Below are 22,921 nucleotides of genomic sequence, written 5' to 3'. Positions count from 1 at the left end.
TAAAAATCCTGTTCAATGGAAAAAGTTTTTAAAAAAAAGTTTAAAAAAAAAAAAAAAAAAATTTAGAACTGTAACTGCAATACCGTGATAATTTTTCTTAAAATTATCATACCGTAAGAATCTCATACTGGCATCTTTTTTTGTCCAATTCCAATCCTCTCTTAACAAATTAAAGTGGACAGATTTCAAACATCACATCATCAAAAGTAGCCTTTAACTGTTTTTTATTCAACTAATTAAATTCCGGCTAAAGGTCAGTAAATTCAGAAAATGATGGTGTAAAAATATGCATTCGTTACTAAAATATTTTTTTGTTCTAACGTTTAGGGTTATGTTAATAGGAGTCTTTAGGCTGCAGGTGTTTCTTTTAGTTATTTAATGGGCAAAAGTGTGTTTTTTATATTAGTAATAAAAATATATATATATTCCAAAACAAGAAATTATGAAACTATACGAGTGTCTCGGAAATGTTTCAGAGTACGTTAGCTAGCCAAGTATCTAACAATGTACCTGTAACTTTTAGTTTGAAATGCAATTAGAAAAAAAATGCCCTGTATCAGACATTTTTTTTTCCTGTATCGATGAAAAGGTCCTCTTACCTCATTTCTAATTTTAAAAGCTGAATTCTGAGAAGCTTGTCGTCCAGAAAAAGCGCATTGATTTACTCGTTTCCAAACAACACCGCACAAAGCTACTAACGGTCATCTGCTGCCCTCTAGAGGACAACGCGTTAAAAGCATCGGTTCAGGATTCAAGCAAACAGGGAGAGAGGGAAAAAAATCCCCTTTATTTCAATTCGGTTCAAATACAGTGTTGACAAAAAGTAGTATTCATAAAATGTACCAGTATTGATTTCAGGTGATACAACATTCAAACCCTGAAAAAAAGTTGTATTCAAATTGTCTTTTAATAAAAAATTGTTTTGCTAACTGCAGCTAATTAATCACAGCATTAATCGTATCATCAAGGAGTGGAGTCCTGCGCCTTCATCTTGTGCATCTTTTTCTCATGCTTAGTGAGAGAATCTCTCCATTTATAGCATTTATTGCAGTAAAGGCACACAAATGATTTGTCATTCGTGTGTAAGGTCTGGTGTCTGGTGAGACGCGCTGTGCTTATAAAGCCCTTGTTGCAAGTTGGACAAACGTAGGACCTCTCACATGTGTGCAACTTCACATGTCTGGTCAGCTGGTAAGAGGAGTCATAGCCCTTTTTGCAAAAGGCGCAGGTGTACGGCTTGAGGTTACACTCTTGGCCGTGATTGAAGTTGAAAGGGAGGTCGTTCACGTTCGGCTCCGAGGACGCGCCGTCTTTTGCTTGCGAATTCATATCTTCCATAGGCTCTGAACCGTGACCCAGCGACAACTCGCAGGGGTTCCTTATGCATTTTTTCTTCACCTGGGTAATCTCATCGGTATGCTGGAAGCTGCTGCTGGTTCCATCCTTCTCAATGTGCTTGAAATCTGTGTCCTGCAAGTCTTCTGAAGAAGGAGGAGGAGAAGGAAGGAGGTGTTGAATGTGTTCCTGCAGCTTGGCTCCATTACATGAATCTAATTGGAAGAAAAATATAAAAGCCATGAATATGAGAAACTTTGGGGGATATAACTTTTACTAAAATACAACTAGGGGTGTGAAAAAATATCGAAATGGTGATAGATCGTGATACTTTGTATCCCAAAAGGTTATCGATATGCTCCTGCCAAGAATCGAGATATTGTTTTAAAGCTGTGTCAATGTCTAAAAAATAAATTAATTAAAATAAACCAACAAGTTGCTACCAAAATCTTCCACCATAATAGCGTCTCGGTTAACTCTAAGGCTTTGCCGGTGCTCGACGCCAAATCCATTTAGACTGGGAACGTTTGCTCTTTCGAAATCAGAGCATTCAGAGTCATTCTGTCCGGTTTTTAGGGCATTTACAGGTCACTTGTTGTTCATTTTAGGGCATTTACAGGTCATTTCCTGTTGAGTTTGAGTCACTGCCTATTCATTTGGGTGATTCCCAGGTCGCTTCCTGTTATGTAACTCAAAATAAACAGGAAGTGACCCTTAAATACCCCAAAATCAACAGGAAGTAACTGAAAATTAACAGGTAAATGACCTTAAATGGCCCAAAATTACCTCATTGCCTGGCATTGGCTGCCAGTAGCGGCCATAGACGTCCAATCCATTTGAACTGGGAGGGTGGCAGCGAATGAACATTCGTTCATTCGCTGCCATCCCTCCCACTTCAAACGGATTGAACGTCTACTAGTGATAAAATCAATCCAATTTTTGTTTATTAGTTATTTGTAGAATAACTTAGAATGATTTTCCGACCTATGTATCGATAATCGTTGTATCGCCATATCCACAGATCATCGTTATCGTGAGCTTTGTATCGCAAATCGTATCGTGAGGTACCAAGAGTTTCCCACTCCTAAATACAATGCTTAGGATGTTCGTCTGCACACTCAAATACAACTTTAGGAAGCAAATATTCAAGTGAAAGTTTCTGATGTGAGAGTTTGTCCTCCCTATGAAGTATATTTAGGGAGACCTCGGGCTACCAGAGTATGTCCTCGACCTACGACGTTTCCATTTTATGACGCCCGTGGCTCGTCTGCCATTAAGCTCCCTGCACCAGTTTCTGCTTAGCTGGCGCTTAGTGCTTGTCTGCCTTTGTCCTCTTTCCTGTTTCACATTATGGCCCCAAAGAGGAACTCTGGGTCTTCTATAGCTGGGTCAAAAAAAAAAAAAAAAAACACAAAAAAAAAAAAAACAACTATTACCATGGAAAGTGGAAACGAAGCTGAACATCATAAAAAGAACCGAGAAAGAAGAGAGACACCGGCGAACATCGGTAAAGATATGCTGCGTTCAGACCAAAGTTAAAATGCCGCACAAAAACACCTTGCTTGTCGCCAAATGCTTTTTGCAACAACAACAACAAAAACAAAAAATGACCGAAAAATGGAGCCCCTGGTCCAGGCGTTTGTTTCTAGAAGGCTCTGTTGTAGAGAACCTAATTACTTTTTATCTAAAATACCCCTAAATCGGCAAAATCTTGACTTGAATCCATCTTTAAATGATGAAACAGTTTTAAAACTTTCACATGTCGAAAGTAGACATAAGGGAAATTATGGAATAACGGGCGCAATTTTAACAACTCTAACGGTTGATTCACAACATTAAATTAATCGAATGCAGTTTAAAGCTGCTGATACAGAATGGGGACTTGAGTATTGTATTTACTGTTATTAACCGGTAACTTGATACTAAAACAGTAGTTTGGTTTATTTAGCCCGAGAGGATTTTTGAACAATTTTGGAACAAATATACAAAACAAAACAAAACAAAAAATGGGGGGAGGGGGGCATCAATAATCGATTTATAATCGAATCGGAGTCTCTGAATCGTAATCGAATCGTTAGGTGCCCAAAGATTCCCACCTCTAATCTTTATTTGGCGATTTTTTCCTAATAGTCGGGACAACATATGACTTTATTCTCATAGTCCAATTTTTTTTTTAGCTTTCTTTGTTTGGCCCTATTACATCGTCTTACTCAAGATACAGTATTTCCAAAACTTCAAACAATTAAGCATGTTTTGCAGATTGCACCCCTTGTGTCCACCATTTAGTTTCTTTTTAACATCCCATTACAATATCAGGAAGTCTAAGGGGACGTGTACATGGTGACTCTCCAAGAATACGAAAAATGTCAAATTTGCATTTGCGTGCGTCTCCATTTGAAAAATGTCGCGATTCCGCATGAAAACGATGTAGTATTCATGCCAGGCCCTAGGGGGCAGTGCAGATTTACTGGGCGACAGAGAATGATGCACTTTGACCCCACCAAGCTCCCTCAGCCCAGAAAAAAAAAATATGCCCGCCCACTCGAAGCAATGTCATTTTTCTTTTGCTCAAAAAGGCACAAAAATTGAAACGTTCTACATATTTAATTTAAAAATATTATTAAAACAGTAAATTAAAGCCGACATTCCGCCATATTTGCTGTTTTTAATGTTTAGTAGCACCGCTGCGCACGCCCAATGTGACGTGTACGAGTGCTGACGTTAACGACGCGGTCTCGCGCTGCAGGAGCCTTTGATGTGCATGCCGAGGAAGCCCCCCTCAACCCCCCGCAATCGGATTCTTCCACTTTGGAGGCAGGATTCAGAATTTTTCGTCTTCGCCGACACCATATGCACGCGAGGCGAGTCTGCAACTCGGTCATTGAGTCTTTGTGTCGCAGAGTCACCATGTAAACTGCCCTTAAAAATGCATGAGCATTTCACCAAAAAAAATGTCCAATCACTGCAATTCACTTTCCTACTGAATGGAATATCAATGAGGGATTTTCCACATGACGAGCCCCCGTAGAAACACAGTGGCTTCTCCGCGATGCATCTTAACGACTTTCGTTTGCATTCTAAATCTGATGACACAGACGGCAACTGGGTGTGTGATGGATGTGATACTCTCCTAACGATGCCTCGTTGCATGACCTGATAAAGCCTGTTGGGGTGAGAGGCTAAACATCTGCCAGCATAATCAGAAAATTCCAGGTGCGATCCATTCAGTACCATGAGAATGACGCGTTTTTCCTGCTTACAAAAGAACACTCAAACATAAATTTACACTACAAATGTTGAGTTATAGTTTCTCAGGTGAAGGTTTATTCTTTTTAAAAAAATATAAAACAAATGTGTTTGATAATCACCATCATTTTCAGTTCACTAAATGAATCTACATTATAAAATTCCATAAATCAAAAAATATATATATTTGTGTCTGTAGTTCTCCATGAAAGCAGATTAGAACCCTTTTTCATTTAGAAAGAACAATTAAGATTCGTGCCTGTTTTCCAAACAGGAATTTCATTCATGTTTGTGCATTTTCTGAACTTTCAATTTGAAATGTCCCGTTTTTAACTAAGCAAGGAAATTTCCAAATCTTACGAGTCGATTAAAACAAACATATGTCTCGATAGTAACTAAACTCATTACTGCCTGGAGTGAAAAGAAAGTGTAATTGACTTTGCCATTAGTTTGGTTGATGTTATCGTCAGCAGGAAAGTATCCGATCACGTGATCGAAATCGAGCCCGATCACATTATGAGAACACCGGCATCTGGTGAAAAGAGTGGTTTTTAAGATTGTTTAAGAGCAACAAAGCAATAAAAAATATGCAAGGATATAATTGAAAGAAAGAAGTAAATGTATCTTTTGTAAAAACCAACATTACAGCACCACTGGAAACAGCAGAAGTGAAAACAAACCCCGCAAGGAAGAAATGTTTTAATTAATTTAAAAATATTTTACATTTGGATGCAAAATTTAATGACTTCCATAATAACAAGGGGAAAAACTCAAATGTCTTAATTTTTTCAACTTGATATCGATACTCAAAATGATACTTGATACTGTTTTTGTACTACGTAAATAAAAACTTCTAAAATAAAAGTGTTTCTCCTTCAGTGGTCTTTATTTTTGATGCCCCCCCCCCCCAAAAATCCTCAAATTACCCTAAAGTCAACAGGAAGTGACCTGGAAATTCCCCAAAATGAATATAAGTGACCAATGAACAGGAAGTGACACAGAAATGCCCCAGAATCAACAAAAAAGTCACCCAAAATTAACCCACTGCCTGCCACTGACAACAATCGATATTCTATTAAATTCAACTAGCTTTTTTTTTTTTTAGCTAATTTTTTGTGCCATTGACGGCGCCAGACGTCCTTCCGGTGATGTTGTATTCGGATACAACAATTCAGTAGCAAGATTTCGATACTTTGCGATCAGAAAAAAGTGCTATCGCAAAGAAGAAATGAAAAACGTGAATCAAAGGAAGAATACAGCTGTAAAATGTTCACCAAAAATGCAGAGATTAAATAAATAAATAAACAAACAGGTTGGGTTTCAGTCACACACATAGGCGGATCCACTATTCAGGCGAAGTAGAAGATCGCCTTAGGCCCCCGACCAGTAGGGGGCCCCCGACCAGCTGCCCTTGCCCCAACGAGCAATGGCTCGGAGCCAGCAGCACCCCCAACTATTCGTCGTGTATAATTATGTCAGCATACGAAACAAACAAATAACAAAACAAAAAAGAAAGCCATTTGAATGCTGCATTTATATTATCTCTCCCCCACACACACGCACTACAATGGACTGTTCCACGACGACGGACTGAGTATCAGTCGCTTAGCTTCATTTAGCGCCATTTAGCATCGCTTAGCTCCGCTTAGCTGTTCGTTAGCTTCACTTAGCTCTCCCGCGGTTTTCACGCCACTAAACTCGCTATTTTTACAGCTCACTTGCGACTTTGCACGTCGGCTATCGTTTATTTCGAACACATGAGTGAACGTGCTCTCCATGAGAGCCAAAGTGCAGTGAAGGAGAAGTTGAGAACAGGCCTCTAATATTAGACTCTTTTAACTTTCTTCTTCTTCACACCGAACATAAAATACACGACAGCACACCCTGTGGCGAAACAATGTAGTACTTAGGCCTGAACGATATATCGTTTAAACATCGCCATCGCGATGTGCGCATGCGCAATAGTCCCATCGCAAGGACGTGCGATAGTTTTTTCATTTCATTTTTTTTAATCCACAAACGTTTGTTTTGAGGAAGGAGAGGGAAGGAGAGTGCACAGCTTCTCTTTCCCTCCAGCAAGTCATCGGCTCCTCCCCCTCCCCCCGCGGCAGCGGAGTGGAGGGAGGAGGGGCCGAACAGCAGAGCGGAGGGAGGAGGGGCCGTTCTCAAAGTGAAAGCAAGAAAGCAACACGTTGAAGCAAGGAAACAAGGCAAGACCGTCTCCAAAAGGAGTTTTGGAAGTATTTTGGCAAGAAAAAGACTATAAGGGACAAAAAACAGCCCTGTCGACAGTGCCTCGCCATGGTTGCATCAACAAGAAGTAATTTGTCGAACATGTGGGACCATTTAAAACGCAGGTATCTATGCATTCCTGCTATGACCTTCCCATCAGAGGCTTTTTAGTACAGGTGGGAACATTGTTACGTGCCAACGTTCTTGTCTCAAGCCTGCAATAGTGGATAAACTAGTAGTCTTGGCCAAAAACCTATGAGACCCAGTTGAGAATTGCTGAGCAAGGAAGGTGGACGATATGCAGACAAATACATAACACAGCTGGAGGAATGTCTTTTCTTCTTTTTATTCATGTGACAGCTATCAGGAAGGCAGGAAATTTGGTTCTGTTATTCATCAGTTATTTGCAGTTATTCAGGTCAATTATTTACAAGTTCAATTGAGTTTCTGTTTCTTTTATATTTAAATTTATTGTAAATCGTATTTTTCAAATAACTATATATAGTACTGCTGCACATAAAGTTTTGACACTTAATATTTTTGTTTAAATATTTTTACAACGTTGTTGCCGTTTTGCAGTTTTATATTGTAATATTTTGTGTAAACAGCTCAGGGGACTAATGCACTTGCACTTTTATTAGTCAGATTTAATATTTAAGTTCAAACATGTTGACAACTTTGTTGTTTTACTGAGGTTTTTATTTATTGTTATAGTTTGTGAACAACTCTTTTATTTGTCATATTTAATATTTTTGTTCAAATATGTTTACAACTTTGTTGTTATTTTACAGAAGTTTTTATTTATTGTTATATTTTGTCAAAAACTTAGGGGACTAATGCACCTGCTCTTTTATTTATCATTTAATGTATTTGCTGCTGTTGAAGTGTAAAATATTGTGTTCAATAAATGATCTATTTTGTGCAGACATGGCTTTCTGGATCCCTTCATAAAGCAATCTTCATCATTCACAAATGAAACGGTATTATATGAATACACTGTGGTCACGGTGTGTCAAGTAAAGTATTTCCAAACAGCTATTCAAGTCATCTAGAGAAAATTTCTTTAAAAAAGATAAAAAAATATATATATAATATCGCAATATAATATCGCAATATATTGCAAACCTCAAAAAAATTGCAGCAATAGTTTTTTCCAATATCGTTCAGGCCTAGTTCCAATCGGTCATACAATAACACTCAACAGCTGGTTAACAGCAAAAGCACGTCATGTTCGTCATATAAATAATGATTTCTGGAGTTAATCCCACATACTTGAGAATTAATATTATAATATGTTGAGTAAATACTACATAATACAGATTCTACACTAAGAATAGCATTCAAATGACACTCTTCATGACAAATATGATTGGCAATGAATAATTATTATAATTATTATACTACTATTATATATAGTAGTATACTATAATAATATTGCTAGCATTTTTTTTTCTTAAAGAATTGTTTTGAATAATGTTGGAAAGGCGAAGTCAGTGTTCTGAATCTGTTTACTTTCCATTCTTTTGCACTAGTAAATGCTATCAGCATTTAACCTCATTGTTTATTTGTGATTGATTATTGTTATTTACATGATTATTTGTACTTTAATAAAAAATTTAAGTGTTCCAAAATAGTTTTGTGAAGTCAACAAAAATGTCATTGCTAAATTAGTAAAAAAAAAAGACAATTATTAGATTAGTCGATTAACCGTAAAACTAGTCGGCTGACTAATCAGAAGAAAATTTCTCGTTTAGGACACCCGTAGTGTAACAGAACATATTTCCTCCACATCCTTCTCAACTTTTTAACCCCTGAACCATGAAGAGAGCCCCTGTGCCATATGTTCGCCTTAGGCCCCAAAATTGCCAAGTCCGCCACTGGTCACACAATTCCTTTTTTTTTTTTTTTTTTTTTTTTTTTAAACCATATAATGATTGAAGAAATGCGGGCATATTTACGGTTTATTTTATTTCTTGACAAATTTTAATGCTCTTACGGTCATTTTTTTTTTTTTTTCCCCTTTGTATTACTCCTAAAATTTAACTTTTGTGTTTATTTTTCAAACCAACCTGATTGAAGAAGATGCTGCAGCTGCGTTCTGAGGTTCCCAACCTCCAAATTTATCACGCGGCAAAGCTCCAGTTTGTACTCGTCGACTCTCTTTTCGACAAACTCAAATATTTCCTCCGCTAGTGCCGAAAGTCTGTCTTCCAGAAAACTCTTCAAGGGAAGCATGTTGGAAGCCATAACAAAAAAAAAAAAAAAAAAAAACACGTGCTTTTCTTTCTCTCTACTCTGAGACTAAACGCTGTAAACTTTTAATCCGTTTGTAAATACGGAAGTGAGCTCATGACGCCGGTGGTAGGACTATGCAAGACGTTTAGCTAGACGCCCCCTACTGGAACGGATGTATGAGAAGCCTGCGTTACCTATTATAATACCATAACACAGGGGTCATGAATTAAAGGGCAACTGAAGAGCTTTTCGGATTTCGCTCAAGTCAGTCGCCACCCAATTTCCCAAAATCAAGAGAGAGTGGGTCGAGTCATATGATGACCCAAGTGATGCGGTGTCCAGCGATGACGACTGAAGAGATCCTATGAGGCCTGCCAGATGCTGAATTTCTTCTGTCTGCGACATCAGATGATGATGACTTAGGAGAAATAAATGTAGCAAATTTTGATGAGATGAAATCGTAAACTAGTCATATATACAGTACCCGTTTTAAAAAGAAAAATCTACCTTCACATTTTAATGATAATGCATTATCTTTGTATAGAGAACACTTAATGCTACAGAAAAGAGTAAATATATATTTCCCACTGCCACGATCATTTTTCAATGTTATCCTAGTCCGTTGCTATCCGAACTTTGTGTTGCTTACTAAATTTATGTTCTGCTGATTTTAAGTTATATGCTGATTCAACATAAATCTGGTATCATTTATCATTGTGGCCTATTGAATTTTTTTCAGAATGTAATATAATTACAATATATTATATACCAATAGAATACATTAAAATGTGTCAATGTTGTTTACAATTTATGGTTTCATTTTTTAAATGTAATTCATGCCCCTGTCAGTGCTTCAGCCTCCTCAACTTTGCCTCTCACGTCTGGGATCTCCTGACGACACAGGTATACTCTTGGAAGGGTAATTACTTGACGATTTACAGCAACACCTGGAAAATAAAATCGTTTTGTCATTTATTTTGAAAAATCAATAACATATCATTCATTTAGCCACATTTGGGCTAGCTTTACCATATTTAGATCAGTAGGAACTGTCACATTACCTAATATCCAGTTTTAGCTATGTGGAGAGTGTGGAAAAATATACAACCATGCATTCTCTCTAATAAAAAAATCACGATGCTGGATTTAGGCTTACCACTCACTTTCCCGTTCGTGAAGTGTCGAGCTGTCACTTGGCGTCATGACGCCATCTGCTGTGTCAAGTAAATCGCCGTCATCTGACGCTTCAGGTTCAAACCTGTAGGGATTAATTCTAGTTCATCTTTCCTGGGAGCCTTTGCCATCGGTAACGTCGCGAAAGCGCGATCCTGAATGGTTACCTTTGGTGGAAATATCACTGACATCGTTGTTGCTGCTATGTTAGCTGTGGGTAGTCTTCTGTTGCCTACGTCACACTTCCGGGTTTGCGAAGGGACCATTAACGGAGTGCAAAAAAACTAAAAAAAAAACGCAAATTATCCTTGCAATTACGTGTTGATAATGTCATGGTTGTTTTGACAAACTCGTCCAAAGTTTATATTCGTAAAATTACACCAAAATCCGGAAAGGTCTTCAGTTGCCCTTTAAAAATCCTCTGGGTCCGAAATTAAAAAATTACAACAATCTCGGGTCCGGAAATATTTTTAATGCTTCTTTTTCCCCAAAAAACACAAACGTATCTTTACGTGGCCATGCTGATAACTACAACATTCAAAAATGTAAATAAAATATAAAAAATAAATTTATAGTAAGTAAAAATAATATTTAATAATAATTAAATAGTAATAAATAATAAAGCGATCATATTGAGCCCTTAATTCCGCTATTTTTGGAGAACAGATGGTAGAGTTCATAGGGAAACTTTTTGAAAAAGCTGCGTGCTTCGTTTTATAGTTTTCAAATGGCTGCTTTTTACAAGCGCTTCCGTTGTTCGGCCATTCCTTACTACGCGGCGAAAGGTCTACACAACGCTCAGCGCGCTTGCGCAAGCATCCGCATGCATGCGCACATCGGTTAGAAGCGGCGAGTACTCACTATTTTTGTTTTTATTTAGTTTTTTAGAACCTTTTCATTGCCTGAAAAATACTTTTTGCATGTATTACCCTCTCATACTTTTAACCATTGTTTTTTTTGTGTTAGCTTTGAAGCAGTTGACCACATTAGTCACGTAGCATATTTAAACCGTCCTTATTTGGTAGAACTGCATTTAAGTATTTTACCATTTACCATTTACCATTTTTAGTACGTTCTGCCTGTATGCATCCAAACAAAACAAGTTTAGCGCGCACGGTAGTACTTTGGGTGTCAAATTCGACTAATGTAGGACGTTTCGCGGATGGAGCAGATTTTGGCAGAACACCGTCTCTGAACATAGCGGTCTTGTGCTGCAGCCAGGTAAAATGAACAAAAATGTGTTGGTCTACTCCTCCTTAAACACTTTGTTTTCTGCATCAATCTTGCGTGGTTCTGAGCACGCCATTTGCCGTACCTTTTCGCCTCTTCCTCCAACATCATCCGGCTCAGTTTTTGGCTGTCACTCCGCGGAGTCTGGAAAGCGAGTGTGAGACATGCTGTTCTAAAAATAACTTTCAAATGCTTCACTCCCATTGGCTGGCTCACGCGCATCACCTCCGCTCTGCAAACCCGCAGGAAAAAATGATTTTTGTTGTTGCAACGTGTATTAGTCCGGACAGCTTGAGATCCGGTCCAGACGGCTTGGGGGTCCGGAACCGGACTGAGGTCCGCGGTTCCGTGACCTCTGCCATAACAGAACTAGATTTATAGTAGGGAATTTTGAAAAAAAGATTCGAAATATTTTGTCTAAACAGAACTAGATTTATAGTAGGGTATTTTGAAAAAAATATTTGAAATATTTTGTCTGAGACACACACACACAAAAATATATATGGCGGAAAGCACGGACAAGACTGAAAAAACAGTTTCTGCTCTTGCACTCCTCTTTAAAAGAAACTGCTGTATTTCAAGCCAAAACAACTGTTGTGTTTGACAGAACAATATGTCTATATGCTTCCATAGCAGATTCATGGCGCATTAAGCCCCCAAACTATTTTTAATTTGTCCATTTTACCCAGGAAACCCCTGTTTACAGACGTCGCGCAACCGCATTTGATTCAACCTAGCCATAAAACAAAGGTAATTAATTATATTTATTATATTATATATATATATTATATATAAGTGTCTGTCATTTTTAGCTTAGAATCATTAATTGATGTCTAATATTTCGTTTAAAAAACAACTTTAAAAAATTATTCAATCGCATATTTTAAACTTTTAAACTAATTATGTCACAATGAAAAAAATGGTGTCTGTAAAAAAGTCACGGATATCCACCTCATAACTATCGCTTAATTGTATTTTTTTGTTACTGTCGCATTTTCCCCGTTATTTGAGATGATAAATAATCGATCTAAACAAAGAAAAATGGGGAAAAAAACGTTTTAAAGGGTAAATATATGAAAAAGAAAATCTCAACAACTTCTTCATGTCTGCGATTTCTGCATCGCGACCCTTGTTATATGACCATGTTTCACCCATAAAATCGCCCCAAAATCCAGCTGTGGCCATTCACAGCTGTGTCTTGACACTCAGTGATACATGCTCCATGGAGTTTTTGGATCGAAACAAGGTAAGTACGCAATAATACCTTGTTAAAGTCATGTGGTCTTTAATTCTGCTCTTGCGTGCTCTCACCTCCAGATAAGGTTTCACTGTTTAAATTTTTTTTTTTAATTTAAATGCCCTACTGTTGAAAAGTTTTCTTCCCCCAGAAAATTGAGATTTTAAGCTTTCCAATGATGTATCACACATACATATCGGACAATTTTGAAATTTGGCCAAATTGGGGGTCTCAGACCGGAACTTCAAGTCACCTGAGTGATTTCTGCCATACTGTATATGTATATACGAGCACTTAAATCAGGGGTGTTCCAACTTTTTTTCTCCTCGGGTCACTTTCAGAAAAATCTAAGGATAAAAGAGCTTACTTAAAAAGAATCAGATTTTTTAAAATGTATTTAATTTTTTAAGTATCATTGTTGGCGATAGATGTCCAATTTATTTTGACTATGAATGGATGAGCTGACAGCGATCTTATACTCGATGAGTTATGGGGTTATTATGAGGTTATACTCGATACGATCAAGTACTAACTCATTGGCCGCCATTGATGGCGATAGATGTCCAATCCATTGGGAGTATGTTTAGATTTTGACATGCGTAACATGGATTGGGACTTTATCGTGCTGTTAATGTGTGTTTTTAAAGGGAACCTCGGACTTCAAGACTTGTAGGCTCCATTAAGCCACAATTGTTATCTTTTACTAAAATGTTATTAGAAACACATAAAACATTGGCATTGTTAAAAATCTATCATATTTAGTACATGTTTTGACCTACGGAGGGCGCCATGTTTTAAGCACCCAATTGATGCTCGGTGTGATGACGTAAATTGTCACTGTCAATTGACAAATACTACCGGTGTTCTGCAACGGCGTACATAATGCGCGCTTGCGCAAGCATCTGCACGCATGCGCACATCTGTTAAAAGCGGCGAGTACTCACAATTTTTGTTTTTATTGAGTCTTTTATTACCTTTTCATTGCCTCAAAATACTTTTTGCCTGTGTTTCCCTGTCATACTTTTAAGCATTTTTTTATTGTGATAGCTTAAAAGCAGATTGTTGATCTGTTGACCACATTAGTTACGTAGCGTATTTAAACCACCCTTATTTCATATTACTACATTTAAGCATTTTCTTAAGGCATCTTTAGTATGTTCTTTTTGTATGCATCCAAACAAAACAAGCTGAAAGCGCACGGTAGTACTTTGGGTGTCAAATTCGCCTCTTGTTGACATTCTGCCGGTGTAGCACATTTTGAGAGAATTTTTTTTTGTTTTTTTCCCCCCCTACTCTCGTCTCATCCCGTCTTTCCTGTTTATTTTGCTTTAGCTGCTCGTTTTGTGAAATATCGACAGTGCTGTCATGCTCATTAATGTTCCTCTCAGGGGTCAAATTGAAAGGCTTGAACAGATGACATGTTTATGTTGCTAGAGTCCTACCCTGGAAGCCCGGCAGCGTAACCATGTGACGTCCCCACCCTGCGACGTCAACAACAACGGCGACCTACTAGTTAAACATTTTACAAATTGTATGAATGCGAAAAGATCAAGAGGGGTTTCAACATCAAATTACTTTAACTCGTAATAACGTTTATCTTTTAAGAACTACAAGTCTTTCTGTCCGTGGATTCCTTTAATATAGAGTTACACGATACTATATTACCGATACGGCTACGCGGGTGTGTGGTATCGGCTGATGCAAATACTGTACCTATACTTCATTTTTTTTCTTAAACACTATTTATTTATCTTATTTAATACGAAATTGCAGCATACTCACTTGAAACAGATGTGAAACAACTGCTATCGTGGCTTAGTTTGACACTGCTTTAACAACCTTTGTGACTAACTGGTATTGGTGACAATAAATTAATTCCTCTAAAATTTTAGACTTAAAATGCTCTTAAAGCCCAAAATGCATTTTTTGTTAGTTAGTTCAATTTGGTATCAAGCTTCATATTTGCTTAGTTCATGTGCTCATCACTAATGCTAGCAGAGGACACAAGTTTGCTAGCCTTTTACCAATTTTCCCTCCTAACAAAGCTAACATCTTGATGCTCATGTAAATGTCAGTGTTCATAACACTTTTAATAGGCCCGTTATTTTTAAATATGACTGCTAAATGAGCCCATTCAGCAACATTTACAGTCATGTGAAAAAATTAGGACACCCTATAGTAGCCTGTGCTTTCTAACATATTTGGTCATACGGATATTTAATATCAATTTCTGTTGAGGAATAAATTAGGACACCCCCACATTCGATCCCACTTAAAATGGCTAAAATCCCACACAGGGCTATCACATAAGGTGCACATCATTAGAACATCATTACACAGTGTTTTGAAGGAGGCTTGCGTTATTTAAATCTTACATTTAGTATGGTGTGCCCTGCTGAAGTGAGAGAAAACACCATGGTGAGATCTAAAGGGCTATCTGAGGCCTTCAGAAAGAAGATTGTAGATGCATATGAGTCTGGTAAGGGATTTCAAAAGATCTCAAAACAATATAAAATCAGCCATTCCAGTGTCTGGAAAATAGTCTACAAGTTGGGGACATTCAAAAGAACTGCTAACATACCCAGGTCTGGCCGTCCAAGCAAGTTCACCCCGAGAGCAGACCGCAAGATGCTAAAAGAAGTCTCCAAAAACCCTAAAATGTCATCAAGGGACCTAGAGCAGGCTATTGCTATTGTTGATGTGAAAGTGTATGCCTCTACAATCAGAAAAAGACTTCACAAGTCTAACCTTCATGGAAGGTATGCAAGGAGGAAACTTTTGCTCTCCGAGAAGAACATGAAGGCCGAACTGAAGTTTGCCAAAGTGAATGTAGACAAAGACCAGGACTTTTGGAATAATGTTCTTTGGACAGATGAATCTAAAATTGAATTATTTGGACACCAGAACAGAGGACATATTTGGTGTAAACCCAATACAGCATTCAAGGAAAAGAACCTCATACGAACTGTGACGCATGGAGGTGGAAGTGTCATGGTTTGGGGATGCTTTGCTACAGCAGGACCTGGCCAGCTCACCATCATAGAATCCACCATGAATTTTATCCCGTATTAAAGGGTGCTTGAGGAACATGTGAGATCATCTGTGAAAAAATTAAAGATGAAGCGAAACTGGAACCTGCACCATGAAAATGACCAGTAAATCCGCCAAGGACTGGCTGAAAACGAAGAAATGGAGAGTCCTGGAATGGCCGAGTCAAAGCCCAGATCTTAATCCCATTGAGATGCAGTGGGGTGACTTGAAACAGGCTGTACATTCAAGAAATCCCTCAAACATCTCACAGTTAAAAGTATTCTGCATTGGGGAGTGGGTCAAACCTTCTTCAGAACAATGTCAAAGACTGGTTGATGGCTACAAAAAGAGTCTCACTGAAATTATTTCAGCCAAATGGGGTTACACTAGCTATGAGGTGGTAGGGTGTCCGAACTTTTTCCTCAGTTAGAACATGCATTTTTGTTGATATAGTTGATTGATGATCGAAATCAGTGGCCATGTTGGGAAGAGTGAACGGCGGATGTAAACTAAATATACAGAGTACATATATTGTAGTATCAACATGTTATTTCTTAGTACTAGCCGATACCAATGCCTGTATTTTAACGCTGTATCGGGGCCCTTTCCAATACTAGTATCGGTCAAACAATAATATAAATTCTCTTTTTAACAACTACCACAACACATTGAGACGTTAAATGAATTAACATAGATAAAACAGCACACAAAAACAGTATCTAAACAGTTTATTATATTTCCTAACAGCTTTCTCGCCCTCAGAAACTGACAATGACTCAACATTAATGGGCACATCTCTCCAGCGGTGGAGCCAATGAGAGCACGGCTCATGTGGGGCTACAAGAATGAAAGCCACTGCATCATTAACACACACATAAGACAAGACACGGCACGGGTATTAATTGGAATACTATAAGGAGAAAAATGTTCTGGTGACTTTCCTCACAACTAACCTGTTGGCTGCCATTAATGGTGCGAGACGTCCAACTCATTTGAATTAGAAGGGTTCATTTGCTGCCAACTTCACTTCAAATGGATTGGACGTCTACTAGTGGCAAACTCATTTAATTCACAGCAGAAGGATGGCTGGAGGCCACATGATTGGATGTCAATGGCACTGAAAGAGTTAATCATTTAAATTATAAATAATTTTAAAAAAATAATTTACTGGGTTAGACTTGTTATTCCACAAACACAAAATGATACGGTTTTTACTGATATTGCAGTCTGCAGCAATTCAACGGCTTTTGATTAATTTAATACGATTTGTACACATTTAATACAATCAGTTACATTTCACTTGAAGCAATAAAAAATACAAAGCAGTTTTGACATTTTTAACATTTTGTTGGTAAAATATGACAATTGGATAAAAACGTCAAATCAAAAACATCTAGATATTAATTGGATCGTCGCTTAACTAATCAATATACTAGCATTGTGAAATCAATAATTTCATGACGATACTGTCGACTCTTTGGACACCAATACAATATTTTGCAGATTCGATCAATACTCAAAACGATTCTTGGCTTGTGTTTAGTTCACTTTTCAAATCGGTGAGTTATAGCAGAGGTGTCAAAATCAAGTTGCGGGGGCCAGACTCGGCCAGCCACATCGTTTTGTGCGGCCCGCAAACGTATATTTTTCGACTTCATGTTTTCCCCCGAAATAAAATTTAAATAAGACTTCTGTAGTCTGTATTGGTAAAAAATCAAGCGCTGTAGAAATCAGGGAATAGTTGCTGTTTTTCGACGTACTTTTTCGTCCCTAATTTTTGTTTTATAATATAAAAAAATATAAAAGATTAAAAGAAACCCTGAGAAATGCAGGATTTAAAATATGATATTCAGTAAGTGTTTATGTTTCATGGCCACTGACACCGATAGATGTTCAAACAATTTTGACTGATCATTCGATGGCTTCCAGCCCCAAGTCAAAATGGATTAGACATCTATCCCCTTAGATGGCAGCTAATGAGTTGATTCATAAAATTCAAGCCAATACAACATTAGAATGGTTTAGTGCTGCAACGATTAATCGATTAACTCGAGTATTCGATTAGAAAAAAATATTCAAATTAAATTTTGCTGCTTCGAGTATTTGTTTAATTTAAGTGGCGTTGTAATGGTTTATTTTGAAAGTGTTTGCATTCAGTTTTATTGATTTGGGTGGATACACTGCCCTCTTGTCTGCCTCATTTCACATTTCTGAAACCAGCTGCTCCATGTTAAGACCAACTTAAGCTAAAATTTTGTTTGCACTAATGTTTTTTTTAATGTATTCGTAATTCAGTTATAGCTATAGGTATATTTCGCCGTTCTTTTGTGGGAATATGTGTCTGAACCATTTGTTAAGAGCATTGTAAAAAAATAAAAATACAAAAGTTAGCGTTTTATAGCATTTAAGCTAGCGGACTTTTGCTATGTAATTAGACGATTGTTCTTTTGTTGTACGTAGATCCTTATTTATTTATTTATTTAGTTTTATATAGTTTGAATCTCAGCTTAGCTATTTTAATTTTTGGTGTTCTTCATCTGATTACTCAACTATTCAAACTAACTACCATATTGGCCCGAATATAAGACTAGACTATAAGAATACAGTGATACCTCGGCTCACGAACGCTTAAGCTCACGAACTTTTCGCCTCAAGAACATTAAATTCGCGAGCATATAGTCTCTGCTGGCGAACTAGTTTTCGGCGGACGAACCAAGCCACGCGGTCGGACAGCGCCACGAGAAGCTGACGCACGCTCACGGCGTCCCAGTTCGTCCCCTCCCTTTCGTTGAGTGCGGACGTGGTTTGTGTTTGATAGACATTTTGGACCATATTGAGTGTACTTTTGCTATTATGGGACCGAAAAAGAGTTACATACAGTCCTTATGGAAGGTGACTCGTGTTACCAATTCGCCCTCGACTGGTAATTGGCGGTGCTTTCAGCTTCCCACCGTCGTGAGAAGTGGACCGGCGAGTCACGTTGGCTCGTTGTCGTCGGTTGTCTTCGGTGCGCCCGATGGCGGCTTGCATACAAACACCCAGAGGTGTCGGATGGCTTTTTGTGGGCACTTTTATTAACAACCAAAAGCATGCGGGGGGCACAGCAGTGGAGTCTACGCTAACTGCGCACTTTGCCGGTAACACTCTCCTTCCAAACAGTAACTCCCTCCCTCCTCCTCCCACTCCTCCCACTCCCATACCATCGCAAAGGTAAATAAAACAACTTTATTATACAGTACAGTTTATTTCTTTAATTATAATACAATAGCACACTTATTATACATAAAATAAGGTATATTTTTGTGTAGTTTTAAGGCTTATTTAGTAGAAAATTATGTTTTATGGGGACCTGGGAACGGATTATTCTCATTTTAATGGTTTCTTATGGGAAATAAATGTTCGGAAGACGAACTTTTCGCCTCACGCACACTTTCTGGGAACCAATTATGTTCGTGAGCTGAGGTATCACTGTATAAGATTTTTTGCATTGAAATAAGACTGAAAAAGTGGGGGTCGTCTTTTTTCGCTGTCTAGACGTTATACCCATTCACGACGCTAGATGGCGCCAGATATCATTGAAGCGATGATCTGTCATGACAGATCTCAGCTATTCTCAAGTTTAAATGGTATGCATTATTTTATTGCAATGTTTTTCCTTATTCAGATTTGTTTCAAGACTACAGTTACAGTTAGACTTCACTTTGATGGTTGATGCAGTTATTGCAATTTTGGTGTTTTATCACAATTGATTGGTTTATTTACATTTCAAAAACCAGAAACCATTCATTTACGAATGTGATTGCACTTTAGTTTACATATTTAAATGTTCAGATATTAAGATTTGAATGAAGCAAAATAACATGTTTTTTTTTTCTCAAATATATTGTTATACTCATTTGTTTCAGATGTACTGTAATTATTTTCTGTATAAAAATTAATTTGGTGTTTAAAAAGTATTTTTTCAAACTTGAGTCTTGGGGATCGTCTAATAATCGGGCCAATACGGTAGTTCATCGATTAATCGGCTACTAAAATAATCGAAAGCTGCAGCCCTAGAATGGTTGTTCATCCGTTTCCTAGGAATCAGTGTTGTAAGTGGTAATATGTTACCGCGTGGTCAATGTAAAAAAAAACAAATTTCATTTTTAGACAGAATTGTTTTTCTAAAAACGTCAATGGCAGACCTTGAATTAAAATAGTTGTTGATTCATTTGTTTAACTGCGGCAGCCCTAGATGGAAAACATAATGACCTATACAATGAAACTGTAGCTACAATGTGGCTTGTGATTAAGACGACATCCAAGGTCATCCAGAGGTATTTTTTTTTAGACATGGGAGAAAGTCTACTCTGAGAAAACCCCACACGAGAACCAGAAAAACACGAGAACCTCAGAAGAGTGAGGCAGACTGCTGAATAAATACTACTTACACAATAAATACTTCTACTTTTTTTCATGAGGTCACTTGAGGTACGTTGGGCCTTTTGTGAGCAATTCGCACGTGCCTCCCGAGAGACTCCATCCATTTGAAGGCCTTGCTGCAGTAAATGCACACATAATGTTTTCCCTCGGTGTGTATGGTTTGATGTCTGTTGAGGGCACTTGTGGTTACAAAGCTCTTCCTGCAGATGTCACACCTGTAGGGCCTCTCGCCCGTGTGCGTCCTGATGTGGGCGGCCAGGTGGGAGCAGTTGCCGAAGCGTTTGTCGCAAACGGAGCAGCTGTACGGCTTCTCCCTGCCTTCGTCGCCGATGCCGCCGTGGTAGAGGTGAAAGGGCAAGACGGAGTCGTGCAGGGCAGCCCTCACACCGGACGCTGAGGACATGAAGTCCTTTATGTCCGACTCTAGATCTTCCAGAGGTTCGGAGCATTGGCCTAGCCAGAACTCTCTGTGGTTCCTCTCGGGTTCTTTCTTGACTTGAGCGGGTTCATTGGGAAGCTCCAGGCTGCTGCTTCCTTCCTCTTCGATGTTTTGGGACTCATTGGCCTCCATATCTGCTGATGCTGCCTCATCCTGCTTTTGAGGAATGGGAGGAGGAGCGTGCTGGGGATGGGGGTGCTCCTGCAACTGAGCTCCATTACATCCATCTAAATAGAAAACCGACATTCATAAACAGTCATACGACGCTTTTTGGTTCATAAATATAATGTATATCGACCTGACTTGAGAAGCCTCAGCTGCATTCGGAGACGACCTATCTCCAAGTCCTTCACACGGCAAAGCTCCTCTTTGTACTCGTCTATTGTCTTCTCGACGGCGGCAAAAATCTCCTCCGCCACAGCCGCCAGCCTATCGTTGAGAAAAGCTTTCAAGGAGAGCATTTTGGTCGCCAAATGTGGGATTTAAAGGAAATTTGCGACTCCCAGACGTATTTTTCTGTTGGACCCTGAACGTCACGCTTGGCTTGTAAATACGGAAATGAGTTTCCGAGGGAAGAAATGTGCTAAGCGTTTATTAGCTGCCCCCTGCTGCAGAGGAGGTGAAGTGCATCAAAAAGCATTGAAAATAATAATTAAAAATAGTAAATATAGAAAATTTAACTGAAAAACGGAAAATACTAAATTGATTTTTTTTTAAAAAAGAGTGAAAATAAAATAAAATAATATAGTATTATAGACAATTAAGTATTAAATGAGAAAAAGAAAATATAGAAAATTATTTATAAATATGTGTGTGTTATATACAGGGATCCCTCGTTTTTCGTGGTTATTGGGGACCAGCACTCCCGCGAAAATCGAAAACCGCGAAGTAGAGGCGGAGCTCATTTCCATATTTTTTTTTTTTTTTTTTTGGTATGTTCAATGTATTTATCTAGATTTAACAGAATTGGAAAGAGAAACATATAAGACACGTTTTCCCCCTAAAGTATAATTAAAACAAACAAACAAACAAACAAAACCCTTTTATGTATGTATATATATATATATATATATATACAGTATATGTATAATAAAGGTTTTTTTAAGCACTGCAAATGTAATAATTACGATATAAATGATATACTGTATATATATGCATATAAGAAAACAATTATTTGTACATTTATACATACATATATCTTAACATTTTTAATAAAATACGGTACTTATTGATTTATGTATTTATTATGTACTTTATTTATTTTTTTAATTTAAAAAAGTTTGAAGCGCGAAGTACCGAGGGATCACTGTATATTTTAATAGAACATTAAAAAGTGTTTTGAGAAAGTGTAAAAATAAAAAGGAGAAAATTCCTAAATCCAACCTTTTTGGATTGTTTGTATTATATATTACTTTTTTATTTCTTTATTTTAACTTTTTATATTGAAGCACACCTCCGTGAGTAATCACCTCATTGTGGTGAAGGGGTTTGCGTGTTGTCTGGGGCTTTATTCCCCTGGACCGGGTCACCCATGGCAAACAGGTCCTAGAGGGCCCAAACAAAGCATGGCTCAAAAAACCCCTTATGAAAAATAATAGAACTGGACTTAGTTTTCCCTTGCCTGGACGTGAGTTACCTCCCTCTGGAGCCAGGCCTGGAGGTGGAGCTTGAAGGCGAGCGTCTGGCCTGTATCCATGGGGCCTGGCCGGGCAGAGCCCGAAAAGGCAACGTCTTCCCATGGGCTCACCACCTGTGGGAGGGGCCAAAGGGGTCGGGTGTGTGTTGAGTTGAGCGACAGCCAAAGGCGTGGACCTTGGCGGACCAACCCCCAGCTATAAAGGCTAACTCTTGGGACACAGTAGAATGTCACCTCTCTGGTGGGGAAGGAGCCCAAGCTGGTGTGTGAGGCAGAGAAGTTCCAACTAGATATAGTCAGACTTACCTTTGCACACAGTTTGGGTTCTGGTACCAATCCTCTCGAGAGGGATTGGACTCTCTTCCACTCTAGAGTTGCCAAGTTGGTGCCTGTACGTTGGAGTTTACCCCGGTAGACAAGAAGGTAGCCTCCCTCCTTTGGTTACGAGCTGTGGGTCGTGACCGAAGAACATCCCAGATACAGAAGCGGCTGAAATGAGTTTCCTCCAGAAGGTGTCTGGGCTCTCAATTAGAGATAGGTTGAGAAGCTCGGTCATCTGGGTGGGACTCAGGGTCGAGCTGCTACTCCTCCGTGTTGAGAGAAGCCAGAACACGCTGGAGAGACTCTCTCGGCTGGTTTGGGAACACCTTGGAGCTGGTTGAAGTGGCTGGGGAGAGGGAAGTCTGGGCTTCCCTGCTAAAACTGA

The 22,921-nt window shown here is 38.4% G+C and overlaps 2 protein-coding genes across 2 annotated transcripts; both read right to left on the bottom strand.

Annotated features, from left to right (window-relative positions):
* Window positions 1-788: 788 nt before the first annotated feature.
* LOC130915100 (zinc finger protein 236-like) lies at window positions 789-9,154 on the bottom strand. The gene is made up of 2 exons (XM_057834833.1): window positions 8,883-9,154; window positions 789-1,550 (listed from the first exon to the last, which is right to left on the bottom strand). Exons 1-2 carry the CDS (start codon window positions 9,058-9,060, stop codon window positions 964-966), a joined length of 765 nt encoding a protein of 254 aa, XP_057690816.1. The 5' UTR covers window positions 9,061-9,154; the 3' UTR covers window positions 789-963.
* Window positions 9,155-18,954: 9,800 nt separating this feature from the next.
* LOC130915051 (zinc finger and SCAN domain-containing protein 12-like) lies at window positions 18,955-21,258 on the bottom strand. The gene is made up of 2 exons (XM_057834740.1): window positions 20,878-21,258; window positions 18,955-20,806 (listed from the first exon to the last, which is right to left on the bottom strand). Exons 1-2 carry the CDS (start codon window positions 21,038-21,040, stop codon window positions 20,172-20,174), a joined length of 798 nt encoding a protein of 265 aa, XP_057690723.1. The 5' UTR covers window positions 21,041-21,258; the 3' UTR covers window positions 18,955-20,171.
* Between the last annotated feature and the right edge of the window lie 1,663 nt (window positions 21,259-22,921).

Source organism: Corythoichthys intestinalis, chromosome 4, assembly GCF_030265065.1.
Source record: "Corythoichthys intestinalis isolate RoL2023-P3 chromosome 4, ASM3026506v1, whole genome shotgun sequence".
In the NCBI taxonomy this organism is placed as follows: Eukaryota; Metazoa; Chordata; class Actinopteri; order Syngnathiformes; family Syngnathidae; genus Corythoichthys; species Corythoichthys intestinalis.
This window is presented reverse-complemented; position numbering and strand designations above follow the sequence as displayed.